The 18,619-nt window shown below is 45.8% G+C and overlaps 3 protein-coding genes across 3 annotated transcripts; 2 read left to right on the plus strand and 1 right to left on the minus strand.

Moving 5' to 3' along the window:
• Positions 1 to 626: 626 nt before the first annotated feature.
• On the plus strand, positions 627 to 7,085 carry LOC128450775 (dehydrogenase/reductase SDR family member 13). The gene is made up of 6 exons (XM_053434432.1): positions 627 to 810; positions 1,376 to 1,494; positions 1,963 to 2,086; positions 2,457 to 2,629; positions 3,779 to 3,932; positions 5,317 to 7,085. The coding sequence occupies exons 1-6, from the start codon at positions 687 to 689 to the stop codon at positions 5,574 to 5,576; spliced, it is 954 nt and encodes a 317-aa protein (XP_053290407.1). The 5' UTR covers positions 627 to 686; the 3' UTR covers positions 5,577 to 7,085.
• Positions 6,858 to 9,113, minus strand: LOC128450774 (E3 ubiquitin-protein ligase TRIM35-like). Its single transcript, XM_053434431.1, has 2 exons — positions 8,866 to 9,113; positions 6,858 to 8,778 (listed from the first exon to the last, which is right to left on the minus strand). The coding sequence occupies exon 2, from the start codon at positions 8,759 to 8,761 to the stop codon at positions 7,382 to 7,384; it is 1,380 nt and encodes a 459-aa protein (XP_053290406.1). The 5' UTR covers positions 8,762 to 8,778; positions 8,866 to 9,113; the 3' UTR covers positions 6,858 to 7,381.
• Positions 9,114 to 10,395: 1,282 nt separating this feature from the next.
• Positions 10,396 to 18,491, plus strand: g2e3 (G2/M-phase specific E3 ubiquitin protein ligase). The gene is made up of 17 exons (XM_053434430.1): positions 10,396 to 10,534; positions 11,212 to 11,273; positions 11,807 to 11,904; positions 12,123 to 12,224; positions 12,312 to 12,436; positions 12,848 to 13,016; positions 13,120 to 13,226; positions 13,692 to 13,808; positions 13,915 to 14,039; positions 15,005 to 15,098; positions 15,199 to 15,369; positions 15,507 to 15,661; positions 16,032 to 16,216; positions 16,317 to 16,489; positions 16,562 to 16,601; positions 16,694 to 16,865; positions 17,451 to 18,491. The coding sequence occupies exons 2-17, from the start codon at positions 11,219 to 11,221 to the stop codon at positions 17,756 to 17,758; spliced, it is 2,196 nt and encodes a 731-aa protein (XP_053290405.1). The 5' UTR covers positions 10,396 to 10,534; positions 11,212 to 11,218; the 3' UTR covers positions 17,759 to 18,491.
• The last annotated feature ends 128 nt before the right edge of the window (positions 18,492 to 18,619 follow it).

Below are 18,619 nucleotides of genomic sequence, written 5' to 3' on the forward strand. Positions count from 1 at the left end.
CCTGAGGCAATAAAATAAATCACAGTTTCAACCTGAAGAGAAATATTTTGTAATAACTGTGATTATTCTCTGCAATAGATTCAGAAGGTTACACTGCATTCTGTATTATTATTATTATTATTGTTATTGTTAATAAATTCCCTCCAAATTTAACTTGTAATAGTGTTAATGTCATCTGTGTGTGTGTGTGTGTGTGTGTGTGAACTCTTGTACAGACGTCTTTGTGAGGACCAGTGGTCTACAACCTACAAAGTGAGGACCTTTTGGTCCCTGTTGTCCCAGTGGGTTTTCAAAACATCCATGACATATGTCTATCCCTGTGTGTGTGTGTGTGTGTGTGTGTGTCTTTGTGTTAAAGATGACTACATGTTCTACACAGTGTACAGCAGCTCACAAACATTTAAATGAAGCGATTCTCCTCCAGATGGCGCCATTGCTACTGTTCCCTCCTGTTTTATAAACAGAGACTCTTGAGGGTGTAGTTGCTTTACTGGTGTTGAGAATCAGTGGAGGTCAACCAGCAGCAGAGATCAGTGGAACCGGTCGGACCGGGCCGAGCTGTCAGTCAGCCGCATGGGGCCCCGCCCTGCAGCTGGGAGCCCCGCCCTGCAGCTGGGGGCCCCTCCCTCCAGGGGAGCAGAGCTCACAGCCGAGCTGCTGGAGACTCAGGAAGCTGCAGATGAACCATGTTGGTGCTGCTGCTGGCTGCTGCTCTGCTGGGAGGATACATCTTCCTCACAAAGACGATCTTCAGAGGCGCTAAATGTCGAGGAAACGCAGCGATGGCCGGAAAGACCGTCATCGTCACAGGTGAGGGGGCGGGGCCGCTAGACAGGTATTTAAAAAAATCTGTTTCTTTCTGAATCTAATATTTCAACTGATTCAGTGACAGTTGAATCAAACGGTTTTGTTGGTTCATTAAAAATCAAGACACATTGAGTCTTAATGATTCAAAGAGTATTTCTCTGACACCAGACTTTCAGCTGCAGTGTGAGAACCACAGTTGGTGCTGGGATTGTTTAAATGTTAAATGTGAACTTCCAGGCAGTGAGAAAACAAAAATAAATAAAGAGAATAATGTCTAATAATATTAAAATGTGTTTCGGGTAATCAGATTACAAACAGACAGAGGTGTCAATCAAAGACTTAAAATGAAAGGAACCATGTTTGCAAACATTTATTTAACATATACTTGAGTTTGGTTCATGTCCCATCTGCTAACATGGAGGAGGAGGGTTTCTGACCTGCACCAGGGGGCGAGGGAGACGTGTTGTCCTCACATGTTGTTCATCTTTATTTAAAGTCTGATTTAAACTGTCATCATCGATCAAACACGGATCAACGTGGACATTTGGTAACAGTTTGTTTCCTGCAGGAGGAAACACGGGCATCGGTAAAGCCACGGCGCTGCACCTGGCCCGGAGGGGGGCCCGGGTGATCCTGGCCTGTCGGAACCGGGACAAGGCCCAAGCTGCCATCGCTGATATACAACAGGTAGGAAGAGGAGGAGCCGAGGGTGAGGTCACATCCTGCTGGTTCAGGAAAACTGTGGAAAGAGCTGAGTCGTGAAAATGATGTCAACGTGTGAGTGTGTGAAGCAGCAGCAGGTTGTCTCTGGACATGTTGTGTAGTATGTGTGTGTGAAGCAGCAGGTTGTCGGGTCCGACTCGTTCACACAGGAACATATAGGATCATCCAGGCGAGGGGCGGAGCCTGTAAAGCAGCAGGGGCGGAGCTTGTGGAGCAGCAGGAGGCGGGACATGATGTATAAACTCTGTAGACATTGATAAATTAATTTATTGAGCTGAAGAAGAAAAGTAAATTACTAAAGAATTCATGATTTGATGTTTATAAGAATATTTGTATCAATAGAAAACCAAACCCATTGAGACCATGATGCAGACTGTATTACACAGTGAAGATCAAAGCCTTTGTTTACTCTCTGGTGTCGTCATGTGACAGGAAACAGGAAGTACTGACGTCCTCTACATGCTGCTGGACCTCGCCAGCCTCAAGTCCGTCCGCTGCTTCACTGAGACGTTCCTGAAGACCGAGGGTCGGCTTGACCTGCTCATCAACAACGCTGGTACACACACACACGCACACGCAAACGCACACACACACACACGCACACGCAAACGCACACACACACACACACACACACACACACACACACACACACACACGCACACGCAAACGCACACACACACACACACACACACATGCACACGCACACGCACACACACACAGGGGTCAACATACAGCAATCAAAACATAAACCTGTTCATGGGAGAAAGGTCTCCATGCTCCAGGTTTGAAACATCAGACTCAGGTAGAATCTGAATCTGAACTTGAAGGTCTCAGGCTCCAGTGAAGTGTTTGGTTCTGAACTCGTCCTGTGTGAGACGCTGTCCACACTTCAGCTCAAACAGGTCCGTTGTGTGTCTGTCCTGCAGGTTTGGTCGCTGACGGACGGACGGAGGACGGCTTCGGCATCGAGTTCGGAGTGAACCACCTGGGTCACTTCCTGTTGACCTGCCTGCTGCTGGACAGGATGAAGGAGGCCGGGGGGGGACGGGTGGTCACCCTGTCCTCCATGGCTCACCGCTGGGGACACATCGACTTCGAGGTGCGCTCTGAACACAACGTGAACACAACATGTACACAACATGTACTCAACATGAACACATCATGTACAAAACATGTACACAACGTGTACACAACATGTACACAGCATGTACACAGCATGTCCACAACATGTACACAATGTGTACACAACATGTACACAACTTGTACATAATTTGTACACAACGTGTACACAACATGTACACAGCATGTCCACAACATGTACACAATGTGTACACAACATGACCACAGCATGTACACAACTTGTACACAATGTGTACACAACGTGAACACAACATGTACACAACATGTACTCAACATGAACACATCATGTACAAAACATGTACACAACGTGTACACAACATGTACACAGCATGTACACAGCATGTCCACAACATGTACACAATGTGTACACAACATGTACACAACTTGTACATAATTTGTACACAACGTGTACACAACATGTACACAGCATGTCCACAACATGTACACAATGTGTACACAACATGACCACAGCATGTACACAACTTGTACACAATGTGTACACAATGTGTACACAACATGTACACAACTTGTACACAATGTGTACACAATGTGTACACAACGCACACATTAGTGCAGTTTCCTCCTGTGAAAGAGAATTTTCCCACACAGGGACTCATTTTTTATAAACAATTGTTTCAAACACAAAGTGTTTTTATTTACACTAATAATATTAGAATGAAGGTTTGGTGATGAGGCGTTTCCTCAGACGTCTTCAACACGTTGTTTCATCACAACAGGTTCTTCTGCCTCACATTCCTGAGAGCAGGTGTGACACATCACACACAGACACACACAGGCACACAAAGACATGCAAAGACATGCAAGGACACAGAAAGACACACACAGTCACACACAGTCACACAAATACACACAAAGTCACACACAGTCACACAAAGATACACAAAGAAACACACACATACACACACAGTCACACACAGACATGCAAAGACACACAAAGACACACAAAGTCACACAAAGACACACAAAGTCACACAAAGACATTCCTCACAGTCTCTACCTGCTGCTCGAGGCGCCCCCACCTGGACACATGAGGTCATGTCCTCTCAGTGCTGACCCCCCCCCACTTTGTGTCCCCATGTGTCCTCAGGCTCTGGCGGAGGACAAACACCTGGGCACCGGCTGGTACAGCTGGCAGTTCTTCATGGCGTACTGCAACAGCAAACTCTGCAACGTCCTCTTCACCCACGAGCTGGCCAAGAGGCTGAAAGGAACCAACGTCACCTGCTACAGCGTGCACCCTGGTAACTCAGCTTGACCTTCACCTTGACCTTCACCTTGACCTTCAGCTTGACCTTCAGCTTCCTTCACCTCAGTTTAGACTACACACAGAGGGAAAGTGACCAGAGAGCAACAACCTGTGGTTCCAGCTCTCGTGGCCATGTTCAGTTCAACAGCTCCTTCATGTAGAGCAGAGAGTAGAGGCTGAATGTGAGGAGGCGACGTGTTGAGGACACTTCTAAAAGATGACGGACGCCAAAAACACAAATTCAAAACAACACAAATGTGTTAGGATGAGAAACAGAAACATGAAGAAGACAAAGAGGAAACCGATACAGGTGTTAGCTGGTGTTAGCAGGTGTAAACAGGTGTTAGCATCTGTTGACAGATGTTAGCAGGTGTTAGCTGGTGTTAGCAGGTGTCAGCAGGTGTTAGCATCTGTTGACAGATGTTAGCAGGTGTTAGCTGGTGTTAGCAGGTGTCAGCAGGTGTTAGCATCTGTTGACAGATGTTAGCAGGTGTTAGCTGGTGTTAGCAGGTGTCAGCAGGTGTTAGCATCTGTTGACAGATGTTAGCAGGTGTTAGCAGGTGTTAGCAGGTGTAAACAGGTGTTAGCATCTGTTGACAGATGTTAGCAGGTGTTAGCTGGTGTTAGCAGGTGTCAGCAGGTGTTAGCATCTGTTGACAGATGTTAGCAGGTGTTAGCAGGTGTTAGCAGGTGTAAACAGGTGTTAGCATCTGTTGACAGATGTTAGCAGGTGTTAGCTGGTGTTAGCAGGTGTCAGCAGGTGTTAGCATCTGTTGACAGATGTTAGCAGGTGTTAGCAGGTGTTAGCTGGTGTTAGCAGGTGTTAGCAGGTGTTAGCTGGTGTTAGCAGTTGTTAGCAGGTGTTAGCAGGTGTTAACAGGTGTTAGCAGGTGTTAGCTGGTGTTAGCAGGTGTTAGCTGGTGTTAGCAGGTGTCAGCAGGTGTTAGCATCTGTTGACAGATGTTAGCAGGTGTTAGCAGGTGTTAGCTGGTGTTAGCTGGTGTTAGCAGTTGTTAGCAGGTGTTGCAGGTTTTAGCAAATGTTAGCAGGTGTTAGCAGTTGTTAGCTGATGTTAGCAGGTGTTAGCAGCCTCCAGCAGATGTCAGAGACATATCTTCAGTTGTGTATCTCAGCGTCTTCAGGTGTTTGGTTCTTGTGATCAATGATTCAAGCTGAACTTGAGGGAACCTGACTCTGACCCGCCGGCTGAGCTTGTGTCCACCACTGTGTTGAGACAGGATGTGTCCAAACAGCCTCTGGTGGTGAAGGTCAGAGCTTGGAAGGATGAATAATGATGTTGAAGTGAAGTGAATTTGAGTGACACCTGTCACCTTGTGTTTGATGAGGACTGTAATTGTTGATGTCATGTGACCCTGCAGGTGTCGTCCGCACTGAGCTGTCCAGATACGTCGGCCTGTGGCAGAAGATTTTCATCGAGCCCATTGCTCGGCTGCTGTTCCTCGACCCGGAGGCCGGAGCTCAGACCACGCTGCACTGCGCCCTGCAGGAGGGAATCGAACCTCTGAGCGGACGTTACTTCTTCTGCTGCGGCGTACAGGAAGTGTGCGCCCGGGCCAGAGATGACGCGGTGGCCCGTAAACTGTGGGAGGTCAGCGAGAGGCTCAGTGGACTGTCTTAGTGTTTGGACTCATTGACCATGAACTGTCCCTGTGTCTGTCCCACTGTGAATACATTCATGACCACGTTCTGTCTGCATCGTTCATTTACTGTCTCGTGTTTCACTGTCACATGGAACCAAGTACATCTACTCACTTTCTGTACTGAAGTACATTTATCTTCAGGTAAATTCACTTATACTTCACTACATAGATCATCAAATAGCTGTACTTTCTACTGAAATACACGTTCACATAGTTTTTCTTATATATATAAAGATGATTAGTAGTTTGACGGGTATTTGTCATCTGATCCAATCAGAGAAAGCAGGTAACATTAAGCCCTGTCTCCTTCAAGTAATGCATCAAGTAATACACCAACAGTAATGCATCAAGTATTACATCCAGTATAACATCAAGTATTACATCAGGAAAGCGGAGACTTTGTCATCATGACTCAGCAGATTGTTTAATCACTCTAAAAGTAATTTTAATTTAATCACTCACTCATTCTGTCGTAATATCCAAATATTTATTGACGTTTTTATACACTAAAAAGTGAAGTCAGTGTTTCCCACAATGCATCATGATGGTCACTGAGCAGAATGTACCATCATGCATTGCATTGACAGCAAGAGAATGTGGGCGAGACGAGGGAAGCGAGGGAGGAGCCGGAACAAACCAGCCTGAGGACGTTTGTGATTTCATTGTTGTTATTGTTATATTGGAAAGTTCTTCCTCATTCGTGCAGGTTTCAGCAACACACCGTCGCCTGGGTGTGTGTGTGTGTGTGTGTGTGTGTGTGTGTGTGTGTGTGTGTGTGTGTGTGTGTGTGTGTGTGTGTGTGTGTGTGTGTGTGTGTGTGTGTGTGTGTGTGTCTGTGTGTGACTGTGTGTGTCTTCTGTGCTGCTGCAGGATTTCACACAGGATCAACAGCTCAGTGGAACGTGTTGGAAGAGGAGGACGGTTCTGCTCAGCACCGCAACAAGAACACAAATACATTTAAATTCAGTAAATACCAATAACAACAGGTCCAATACAAACACATACTACTGTATACTGTGAAGGAGAAGGTCTGTACACCTCTACCTGTCGCTAGTGTCAGCCTCACATCCGGAGCAGGTCCAGAGCTCCACTGGGTTTCTGGGATGAGCAGGTTAGAAACCAGTCTAATTTACCAGTGACCGGATCACCTGCTGCTTCCCTGGCTTCCTGAGACTGAGGCAGACGACTCAAATGTTCAAACTCTGATCTTCAACCGTTTGTGACAGAAGCTTCTTCTACTTAAAAAGGGCACAACTCTGTTTCTGTTTCATAGATTTTATTATTTTGATCACAATATTAAAATCACATCACTCGGCTGCTGTTGAATAAACACTTTTACAGACAGAATCATTTTGGCTTCATCACATCAAACAGACAAATGTTCATACATGTTGGATTATTTCATATGTGAACAGACTTTATGTGATTAAACATGAATCATGTCTCATGTGTGAGTTTTAATAAAGTTTGTTGAATGTGAACAATGATCAGCTGTTATTGATAAATGTGTTTTTATGTGGATCTTCATCAGTTTGCTCGACTTCATGGATCCACACAAAATCTAAATGATATAAAACATTTTCCATGAAAGTAAAAAACAAACCAAAGATAAAGATCAGAAAATAATCAAATCTTTTTGCACACGTGGAAAAGTCGACAGGAGAAATAAAAATGAGTGAGAAGTAAAAGGAGAAATAAACAAAACTTTAGAATAACGAGTTTAACTTTTAAATTCAGAAGATTTCTCTTGAAGAAATAAACATGATGAATAAAATCTTTATCTCTAACGGCTCTGATCCAGAGTCACAGAGACTTTCACAGGTAACAGGCTCAAGTGACCTGTAATGCTAAAGAATGGAAACATCTTCTGAGTGAAAGTGTGTGTTAAGGTGTGAATGTGTTGGTTAGTATCAAGATCATAGAACGACAGTTCTCCTCTGTTCCAGTCCAGTTTCACTCTGATCCTCTGGATCTTCTGCAGAGAGAGAACAGATGATGCTGATGGTGACCGTGCTGAGTATTTACCCTCAACTAACACTATTCTCCATGTTCCAGACAGATCGTCTCCCTTCCTCTGGACAGACTCTGCTCTTACACCCAGTGACCAGTAAATACTGTCTCCAACCAGGATGTCCCAGCTGTGAGTCCCTGAGTTAAAACCCTCAGATCCAAGGACTGAGGCGTATTGATCAAACCTCTCTGGATTGTCAGGAAGCTTCTGTCTCTCTCCTCGTCTCAAACTGGTCAGATCTTCAGACAGGACGAGTAATGGATGAGCAGAGTTTGGGTCCAGAACCACAGGACTGTAGAAGACCACGTCCTTCATCTTGTTCCAGATGTTGAAGCTCAGGTTTCCCAGATGTTTGGCCTTGTCTATCAGAGCTCCTGAGGCCAGCTGTGGATCATCCTGCAGGGGGCGCTCCACTCGTTTCACTGCAGCCTTGTAGTTGAGCAGGAACGAGACGTCTTCAGCTCTCAGCTCGTCCTCTGTGGTTCTGATTGTGTCTGAAAGAGACGTTATGTCTCTGCTCAGAGACTCAATCTTCTCCTTCATCATCCGACTCTTCTGCTCCTCTTCCTCCCTCAGTGCAGCCAGCCTGGCCTCCTCTTCCTCCTCCAGAAACTGATGAAGCTTTTTAAACTCCTCCTCGATCAGTGTCTCTGTGAGTCCGGCCTGGACCTTAATGTGTTCTGCTGTTTGTTCAAACTTTACTTTAACACGTTCAAAACTCTGTAACTTCTCCTTCAAGGGCTCCAGAGTTTCCTGAAGCTGCTTCTTGTGTTGTTGTGCAGCTTCATCGATGGGTCTGATTGTGTGGCCGGTGTGTTTTTCTGAATCTCTGCAGATGACACACACTGGGTGCTGATGGTCCAGACAGAAGAGTCTGAGTTTCTTTGAGTGCAGACTGCAGAGAGCAGGTGAAGAGCTCTGATCTCTCTCCTGTAAGAAGGTCTCACACAGGTTCTTCAACACGAGGTTACAAGGTGGTCTCACCTTTGAAGATCTTCTCTTACAAAGTGGACACTCTTTTACTTCTTTCTCTTTCCACCAGCTCTCCACACAGTCTTTACAGAAGCTGTGGCTACATGACAGAACAACAGGATCTCTGAAGACATCATGGCAGACGGGACAGCAGAGATCTTCTTCTGATCTGGAAGCCATTGAGTCTCCAGGTGAAGCTGAAAACAGACAGTCAGTCAGTCACAGCTCCATGAACTTCACTGAGGTTCACTTCCCCTCTGAGTCGAGGTGTTTGTTAAACTCACGGTCAGTGTGTGGAGCGTCGGCAGGTTGTAGTTTGACTCTTCTCTCCTGTAGCTGGACTCACTCAGGACGTCTGGTCTGGTTTGGTTCAGTTTGGTTTGGAAGGTGAATGTGATCGTCTGGTTTTCAGCCTGCGTCTCTTCAGGGAGGAACAGATGCTTCCTGGTTTCTCAGGTGTGTCAGGAGAGGGAGGAGCTGGAGATGCTGGATGATAAAACCTGTAAACACATGTACAAGCAGCTCTGCTGCCAGTAAAAACTCTGCACCCCCCCCCCCCCCCCCCTTATGGACTGAACTCTAACACTTTAACTCTTAACTGGGCCTGATTCATCTGCCTGTGCAATATCAACGGTTCATGTGCAAAACATTCTCACAAACTGTACATATTCTCACACTGCACATATCTTTACTGTCTTTACACTTTTTACATTAGTTTAATTACATTCATATATTTCTATAGTTTTAAATTACTCACACTTAAGTATTACATGTTTCTTATTACCGACTGTAAAACTTCAAATGTCCCATTATGGGACTAATAAAGGATTATTGTCGTGTATTCATTAGACTAAAACATGTTGGTATGTGTGCTTAAAACATAATGACTTGGCTTAGATTGATGATGACTGCCTTTTGGACTCTTAGTCATTCTCAGAGAGTCCTTAAGATGGTTATCTTATTTATTCCCTAACTCTTGGGTATGACCTTTGATCTAGGGAATTGTTTCTGACCAGCTGATGAATGGATTCAGATGGACTGTCTTTTGATTAACTTATCTTGGTCCTCAGACACAAAAATGTGCCGTTATAGTCAGAAATCCCATGTGGGATGTGTTTAACCTGAAGTCATGGGTGGATCCAAACTCCCTATATATGTGTGCTTTAGACCACTGCAAATCAGATTCACTATTCGGCTTGTGAATCTCCGGGTATCTAGATGCTCGTTTTGACCTGTAGTTTCTTGTAATAAATTCTATTATACTGAAAGTACTTGGTCCTCGGAGTCCTTCCTTCATCATCTACAAACTTCAACAACACTCTACTGCTCAGGGATACGACATTATCTTATCTTATCTTATCTTATCTTAAATCCACGATGTTCCAGATCATTTAAAATCTAAACGAAGCAGCTTCATTGAGTTTGACTTGGAATGGGGAGAAAGTTTCCTCTTTCATTCCCTCACTCTCTTCTTGCTTCAGAGTTACATTAAAACCACTGAGGCGTTTTAGCACTGAAACACTCTCTGTGCTCACAGGTGTTTTGTCTCTGCATCAGTTTGAATCTCCGTCCATCACGTCCAACACGCCTGCAGAGATCATGTGACCACTCACATGTATTGGACATGCATGTCCCCCTGGACACAGGCTGTTGGAATAACATCTGTAAACAGTTGTTTCTGCAGATTGGACGTTTATTCAAATTCCAGTGTCCATGGTTCCTGGTGTTTCCTTCACTTCTGTTTGAGTTACATTCAGAAGCTGTGTTATCCCATGACCGCACAGAGGGGGCGCTGCAGCAGTCACCTGGAGTGTCGACGAAGAAGAAGCAGCGGAAGCGGAAATGAGGCCGTTGTGTTTTGAAAGAGGGAAATTTAAAACTCGACGGTGAAACAGAAATGAATAAAATCCTCGAGAGCCAGAGGAACATGAGCTGAACGGAGCCGAACTGAAAGTAGGTTCATGACGTTCACTCACTGACATGAAGTTTGAATCAGATAAACCAGTGGAGCTGGTTTCCGGTGTTTTGAATCTTTGCTCTCGGTCGCGTTCACTTCACTTAAATCTGTTTCCCACAAACACCAGTGAAACATCTGTAAATCTGTTATTCTTGAATAATCATTTATTTTCTATAAACTCACCTCGAACACTTTTATTTTACTGTTTTATTATTTCACATCGTCACATTTAGCTTCAGTAAAGAAAAGCTCCACATTGAGGATGATGAATAAGAATAAGACAGTATTATGTTGATTCTAATGTACTGTGTGTGTACTTGTGTTGTTGTTCATGTATTGTATGTTTTTCTACCATCAACCTGCAGATGAAAACTAGCCTCATTAAATCTGACCCATGATATGATGGACTCCACTACACTGGTTCATTAATCTGCACTTTCCTTTTTAAATTCATAAATACAAACCTGCAGAAGATTGTGTGGGTCAAAGGTTTTATTTAAATTCATAGAAGTGGATTGGAGTGAAGCACCTGGAATGTGTAATAATATCCCTAGCTCAATCTTTGCTTATGTTTTATGTTGTGTTTTTAACTTGATATGCTACTTGAAGCTGTTTGGTGAAACCTTAGCAGACTTGACCTCTGACCTCCTGTGTGTCTATGATGGTCCTGCAGGTTCAACATGAAGAAGGTGAGAAGCTCACGGCTGCACAACGCCGGCAACATCGGGGAGGATTGTGAGTGACACACACACACACAACAGACACACACACACACACACAGCTCTCAACTCACACAGTCATACGACACAATGACACAGCAGAGAACAGGAAACATGCATCGATACAGAAAATCAGGCAACAGAACTATTTTAAGTTTTGTATGTTTGTTATTGAAGTTGTCACTGTTGTGAAGACTTTTAATATTTTGTGTTTGCTGGGTTTATGGTTCCTGCTCTGGACACAACGCAGAGATGTTTGTTTTTGTCAGTGATTTAAAATAAGTTAATTTTACTTGTCGGCACCAGGACACTGTTGAAAACACATTTTAATCCTGTTTGAATGAAGGTTTAAAAAATGAATAAATAAAAGAAGCCTTCAGAGGATTTGATCATTTTAATCAACAAAAGCTACTTTATTTACAAACACTTTATTAAAACTTAACTCAGAGACTTAAATCAAACTTCAGTTCATCTGCGACCAAGCAGCTGAATAAACGATAAAGTGTCGAGAACTCGTGTGAAATGAAGAAATCTGTGGTTTGTGTTCAGGTTGTGTTTTGTGCAGATTAAGTGACGACGACCCGGCCATGTTTGGAGAGAAGGTCACAGTGAAAGAGCACAAGCTCACGGTCCACTACTTCTGTCTGGTAAGAGTGGGTCTGTCCTGTGTGTTTTCCATGATCCCAGTCGGACACTCATTTCATAAACTAGACATTTCAGATCTGAGCAAATCCTGTGTGTGTGTGTGTGTGTGTGTGTGTGTGTGTGTGTGTGTGTGTGTGTGTGTGTGTGTGTGTGTGTGTGTGTGTGTGTGTGTGTGTGTGTGTGTGTGTGTGTGTGTGTGTGTGTGTGTGTTGTGTCTCAGCTGACGTCCTGTGGAGTTTACCAGCGAGGGACGGACACTGAGGGAGTCTTTGGTTTCCTGGTGGAAGACATCAAACAGGAGATGAGACGGTCGGCTCGACTGGTGAGAGATCCACTTTGTATACATCAAGTCGGCCACTAGTGTGTGTTCACTGTGTGTGTTCACTGTGTGTCACTGTGTGTGGTTCAGACTTGTTGCAGCTGTAAGAAGAAGGGGGCGTGTGTCGGCTGTTACGTCAGGAGCTGCAGGAAGACGGTTCACTTCCCCTGCGGGAGGAAGAAGAAGTTCATCTCTCAGTTCAGTGGCCTTTTCCCGTGAGTGTCTCGAATCCAGAGTCACCCTCTGTCTTCTAGAAGGATCTTCTCATACACCGGAGGGCTCTGTGCCAAGAAGCTGGTTTTGCAAAGAGGATGTTGCACTTTGTTAAGATCTAAGAGACAAATTATGATTTGTGAATACTGGCTAAACAAACAGAATCAGTGAAGCTGAACTGCAGATCAGTTAAAGAGACGTCGAAGTTATTAAAAATCTGAGCTTATCTCCAACACTCAGCAGGAAACCTTTAAACCATGAAGAATTCTGATCAGAGTTTAGTTTGTGGTGGAGCTGCACAGTTTGATCTTTTTATGGATCAGTTTCTGTTTCACCAGAAGAATGTGAACCAGGAGGTCTTCACAGAGACGTGAGGGACAGAGTTTGAACCCCTGTGGTTTCTGTGTGTGCAGGTCGTACTGTCCGGATCACAGTCCCACTCAGTCTCTGTGTGTGGGCTCGAACCTCAGTCTGCCCCAGTCCTGCTCCGTCTGTTTGGACGCCATCGACCCCGTCCTGTCCTACTCCGTCCTCAAATGTCCGTGCTGCCACGCCAGCTGGTTCCACAGGGAGTGTGTCCAGGTACTGAGTCTTTCTGGAACAGAGCTGCAGTTTACCTGCTTTGTGTGAGGTTGTAGCAGGATGTTGTTGTTGTTAACTTCCTGTGTGTTGGTGTCTGTGACAGCGTCAGGCCCACAGCGCTGGCCTCTTCTTCTTCAGATGTACCCTCTGTAACAACAAGGAGAGCTTCCAGGAGGAGATGCTCAGGATGGGAATCTACATCCCAGAGAGGTAACGTGATCATCAACACACTGATGACCTTCAGAAAGCTCAAGTCACGGCCACATGATGAAATGTTTTTGTGTTGAGGCTTCCTCTTCTTTTACGATGCTCCATGTGTCTGGACGAGCCTGAAGCCGCTCTGCATGTGGATGCACCTGCCGCTCTAGATAATAGATTCAAGATATCCAGGTTGTTGACGAGCTGCTCAGACTTTCTCTGCAGAGAGAATTTCCTGTCGCCTCTCAACACAATCCGAGTCCAGAGGAAACTGTTCGTGGTCCCGTTTGTCTCGGGTCAAATTGATTCTATTAGCGGTTGTCGTCCATCTTGATTTACAGTTTATCTACAGACACCTTCACATGAACTGAGACATTTCTAATCAGGTTAAATATGGGACGGGGTCGAGGCAGCGGGACGCCAAGCAGGACAAACTGCTTCCTGTCTCCTGATTCATTCTGTCTCTGCTTCCTGCAGAGATGCTTCATGGGAGTTGGAGGCCAACGCATATTCTGAGCTGCTGGAGGTTTACAACCACTGTGACGCGGTCGCCTGCCTCTGCAGTGACGGACCCACCCACTCCGCGAAGACCGGGTACAACCTCTGTCCCCAGAGGACATACACACACAGCAGAGACATGGAGGACAGAGACGCGTCAGTGAAAGACACTGTGGTGGAAATGCTCTGTTTCTGGCTGCAGGTGGTTCGAGGTGATTCGCTGTCGACTGTGTGGATCCAGAGGAACTCACAGGAAGTGCTCGGGCCTGAAGCTGCACACCAGGGACTGGGCCTGCAGCGACTGCACACAGGCCACGGACGGGAAAGGTCAGTGATTGTCAGTGATTGTCAGCAGATTATACAAAAAACACTCAGAGGACTTTCATGAAACTTTGTGGAGGAGACGAGTCGTGAGGTAGATCTGGATCGGGGGGGCAGATATGTCTTAGTAGAATAAGTTATCAGTAGAATAATTCAAATATCTTGATGACAAACACATGACATATTTAGAGGAGTGACCTTTATGAGTGTGGGGGGGGGGGGGGGGGGGGGGGGGGGAGGAATTAGATCTACTGAGTGACCAACATCCACCAGCTGACTTTATGTATTGATGAGTTTCCCCTCAGTGTATTTAAGCGTCTGCTCCGTCTACAAACTGACCTGAGGTCAGAGTTTAGGAACGAGACTAATTAATGTGACACTAACCAGCAGGAGCTCCGCCTCTCGATTGAGTGACACTGGGATCTGACCTCAGTCGACTGGGACTTTGGGAAGTTAAAGAGTGGCTCTAATATTTTTTACCTCTTGTCAGGTTTTCAGTGTTTAGTTAGTTTGTGTTATTGTGGGAGAAGTGCTCAGGATTTCACTTGAGTAAATGTACAACACAATAACACAAACACAGTAACACAAAGGCAGCAACAGACCGGCTCCTCGGAGGCTGGTGTCTTTGAACAGATCATATAAAGCTTCTTTATGGAAAAACATCTGAAGGAATCTGGTCATAATCTTTTAAGACACTTGCAACAACAACCTGGACCTTTATACTGAGGTTACCTGAATACTTTTTACTTTATACCTGAATACTTAATACCTTAATACTTCTTACTTTATACCTGAATACTGAATACCTGAATACTTAATACCTGAATACTTCTTACTTTATACCTGAATACTGTAGTGAACACTCTGGATGATGCAAACTAACCTTGTGAACCTCCTCTCCTGTGGTGACTAAGTGTTGAACACCTCCTGTAGACGTGATGTATGTGAACCTGATCTTTTGTCTCGTCCAGCCTCCCTGGTCGCGTCTCCTCAGAGCGCTCCAAGAAAGAGTCTGCTGTCCAAACGCCACCTGTCCCCCATCCACTCCTCCATCAGCTGTAAAAGGTAAACAAATCGAACGCACCCGTTGGTAGTGTCCCTTCTCTGGACCTGTTCTGCTGAGTCATCCTGAGCCGAGTTACATGAACCGTCTCTGTTTGCTCAGGCCGTCGTTACCCGTCTCAGCCGGGTCCCCTGAGGAGCTCCTGCTGGCGCTGGCCCCTCAGCTCCGTCCACTCACTGTCCAGGTGGAGGTGACTGGGTATCAGGCTCTGTTTGCTGGTCTGGATCTGGTCCAGAGGCCCGACTTCGACCCCACGTGTACTCTGTCTGTCAGGTCAGATAAACCCCTCAGTCCACGTTCACACCTCAGCTCCAAACCTCAAGTCCAGGTTCTGCTCTCTCATGAGGTTCTGGTCAGTTTGTCAACACATGGATTTCTGCTGTGCTCAAACCTGTGTCGTCTTTGTCCAGTTTCCACGATGAGAAGCAAACTGCGTTTCCCAGCAGCCTCAGGGACGGCCCCACGGCCCGGCAGCACTTCCTCAAGCTGCTGGTGCAGCAGATCCAGGACTCTGCCGTGTTTGAGGGTCCAGATGGATCCAAAAATCTGGCTCTGGATTATCAGGGTACAGTTTATTTTTATGCTTTATTTTATTCTTTATTTATGCCACAGTCATGCTAATTTATCCTTTCTGATTGTTGTTGAATCACTAAATATCTATGTGTGTGTGTGTGTGTGTCTCTCTCTCTGTGTGTGTGTGTGTGTGTGTGTGTGTGTGTGTGTGTGTGTGTGTGTGTGTGTGTGTGTGTGTGTGTGTGTGTGTGTGTGTGTGTGTGTGTGTGTGTGTGTGTGTGTGTGTGTGTGTCTCTGTGTGTGTGTGTGTGTCTCTGTGTGTGTGTGTGTCTCTGTGTATGTGTCTCTGTGTGTGTGTCTCTGTGTGTGTGTGTGTGTGTGTCTCTGTGTGTGTGTCTCTGTGTGTGTCTCTCTGTGTGTAGCTCTGCGTGAGGACCTGTACTTTGACGTGGGCTGCCTGCTGGCTCTCTCTCTGCTCCACGGTGGCCCCCCCGTCAGCTTCTTCTCCTGCGGGCTCTTCCAGTGTCTGTTCAACTACCCACCGAACCGCCCCCTCACTGTCGCACACATGACCCCAGACGCACACTTCACACGTCAAGTCAGCAGGGTGAGCAGCACGGAGACACCACGCCTTGTGAGCGCAGCACCAACGCTCCGGGTTTTCTTTTTGTAATTTGAAGTGAAGCGATTTGATTGGCTGCTTTCAGATCCAGGAGGCGGAGTCTTTAGACAGCCTGAAGGAAGCCATGACTTCCAGTTGGGAGTTCCTGGAGATGGCTGGTTGCAACCGGGCCGTCCGGAGCCTGGAGGAGAGGGAGGTGCTGGTGGAGGACCTGGTCAGCTTCAGTCTGATCACCAGGATGCAGCTCCCCCTGCAGAGGTAGAGGCCGAGTCAGGTTATCAGGATCAGAGTGAAGGGATCTGACCGTGACGTCTGTGTGTTTCCCTCCAGGTTCCGTGAAGGTTTGCAGACGCTAGGTGTCTTTGATCAGGTGACCTCCGTGTACCTCACTTCCTGTTTACACGCTCACAGTCCATCAGACTCCAGAGCGTCACTGACCGTCCTGCCCCCGATCTGATCCAGGTGCAGCTGTTCCCGTCCGTGTTCTACGGCGTCTTCTGTGAAGCAGCCGGTCGTCTCACGGCTCAGACGCTCGGTCAACTCTTCATCATCAACTTGTCAGAGGAGGAGGAGAAGCTGGACAAGGAGACGCCTGTCGTCACCTTCTGGAGACACCTCCTGCTGGAGTGTGAAGGTACTCATGGGTTCTACACCAGAACTAATACACATTCACCATCACTGAGTTTAAAGATAGTTATAACTCCTTCTGCTCCTCCTCTCCTCCTCTTCTCCTCCTCTCCTCTTCTCCTCCTCTTCTCCTCCTCCTCTCCTCATCTTCTCCTCTACTTCTCTGCTCCTCTTCTCCTCCTCTCCTCTTCTTCTCCTCTCCTCCTCTTCATGTCCTCCTCCTCTCCTCTACTTCTCTGCTCCTCTTCTCCTCCTCTCCTCTTCTCTTCTCCTCCTACTCTCCTCATCTTCTCCTCTACTTCTCTCCTCTTCACCTCCTTCTCTCCTCATCTTCTCCTCATCTCTCCTACACTTCTTCTCCTCCCCTCCTCCTCCTCTCCTTCCCCCCTTTTCCTCCTCCTCTCCTTCCCCTAATTTATTCCTCTTGCTCTCCTCCTCTTCCTCTTCTCCTCATCCTCTGGTTCCCCCCATCTCCTCCTCCTCTCCTCTTCTTCTCCTCCTCTCCTCCTCTTCTTCCCCTCATCTCCTCCTCATCTCTTCCTCCTCTCCTCCTCCTTCTCTTCTCCTCCTCCTCTCCTCCCCCTCACCTCAGTTGGAAGGAGCTCCATTTCCTTGCAAGACCTCCTTCTCTTTGCCACAGGAGCTGAGGAGCTTCCAGTTACCGGCCTCCTCCATCCTCCCTCCATCTCCTTCCTCCACCCCTTCAGCTCCTCCTCACCAGGAGTGGAGGAGATGGGCAGATCAGGGGAGGAGGAGTGGAGAGATGGGGGGCTCTTCCCTCAGAGCGAGCCCAGCTCCAAGCACCTCCTCCTGCCCGTCACCTCCTCCTACCAGTCCTTTAAAAGCTGCATGGAGCAGGCCATCAGCCACCACGTGCACCTCCTCCCTAAGGAGCGTTAGACTTGTTTCCATCTTTCTCTGAAATTGTTGCTAAATAATTAACACGACAGATTTTTCCAGAAATATCTGATTCTTATGTATAATTTTGCGTCACCATGACTACAAGGTGCTAACTGTTATTTATATTATTGATAATCTGACGATTGAAGAATCGTTAAAAACATATCGTTGATTTTCCTTGAGAAGAAAATCTTCATAAAGCCGAAGCTGAGACTTTGATCTCTTTTGAATAATGACGTAAAGATTCAAGTGATGACTCATCGTTTCAGCTCCAGTCACATTAACTCAGAACCGTCAAATTGTTTTATTACATGATTTTTATATATATATTTTCTATCTCTTGTTTCTCTTGTGAAGCTGATACATGAAATGTCTGCTCAAACTTTAGGTGACATTAAAAAACTACTTTTCTTTTCTATTAAATATCAAACACGTGGTCAAATGATCCTATTTGATACTTTTCTGAATATCTTTGATCTTTCACGAGGAGTGACTTTAGTGCAGTTGTGTTTTTATTGTACATACTTGAGCTTTATTTGTGTTTCTTGGTGTTTTCCTCTCGTTTGACGTTTTCTTTCTTCTTTGACTTTGGAAGATTAATAAAAAATGAAATGTTGAGTTGATTGACATCCAACAGTTTTTATTAAGTCACCGTTTCTCTGCCTCAGATCTGTCCTCTTCTATTTAAAGGGTTATTAAATACATTTCAAAATAAAATGACTGATAACGCTGATACCCTGTTGTTTGTATCTTTCCAGAATTCTTGAATTTGATTGACATGCTGGTTATTAAAGGATGCGTCTGTTGATCAGAACAAATCAAAGTGTTCTGTTGTTGTGCTGCTAAGACATTAACTCAGAA

This window comes from Pleuronectes platessa, chromosome 11 (genome assembly GCF_947347685.1).
Source record: "Pleuronectes platessa chromosome 11, fPlePla1.1, whole genome shotgun sequence".
In the NCBI taxonomy this organism is placed as follows: Eukaryota; Metazoa; Chordata; class Actinopteri; order Pleuronectiformes; family Pleuronectidae; genus Pleuronectes; species Pleuronectes platessa.

Coding starts and splice junctions, on each gene's coding strand:
- LOC128450775 (XM_053434432.1), top strand. CDS start 687: ATGTTGGTGCTGCTGCTGGCTGCTGCTCTGCTGGGAGGATACATCTTC. Junction 2,087..2,456: donor CCTGCTCATCAACAACGCTG/GTACACACACAC, acceptor TCTGTCCTGCAG/GTTTGGTCGCTGACGGACGG. Junction 3,933..5,316: donor CTGCTACAGCGTGCACCCTG/GTAACTCAGCTT, acceptor GTGACCCTGCAG/GTGTCGTCCGCACTGAGCTG.
- LOC128450774 (XM_053434431.1), bottom strand. CDS start 8,761: ATGGCTTCCAGATCAGAAGAAGATCTCTGCTGTCCCGTCTGCCATGAT.
- g2e3 (XM_053434430.1), top strand. CDS start 11,219: ATGAAGAAGGTGAGAAGCTCACGGCTGCACAACGCCGGCAACATCGGG. Junction 13,227..13,691: donor GGAATCTACATCCCAGAGAG/GTAACGTGATCA, acceptor TGCTTCCTGCAG/AGATGCTTCATGGGAGTTGG. Junction 13,809..13,914: donor ACCCACTCCGCGAAGACCGG/GTACAACCTCTG, acceptor TTCTGGCTGCAG/GTGGTTCGAGGTGATTCGCT.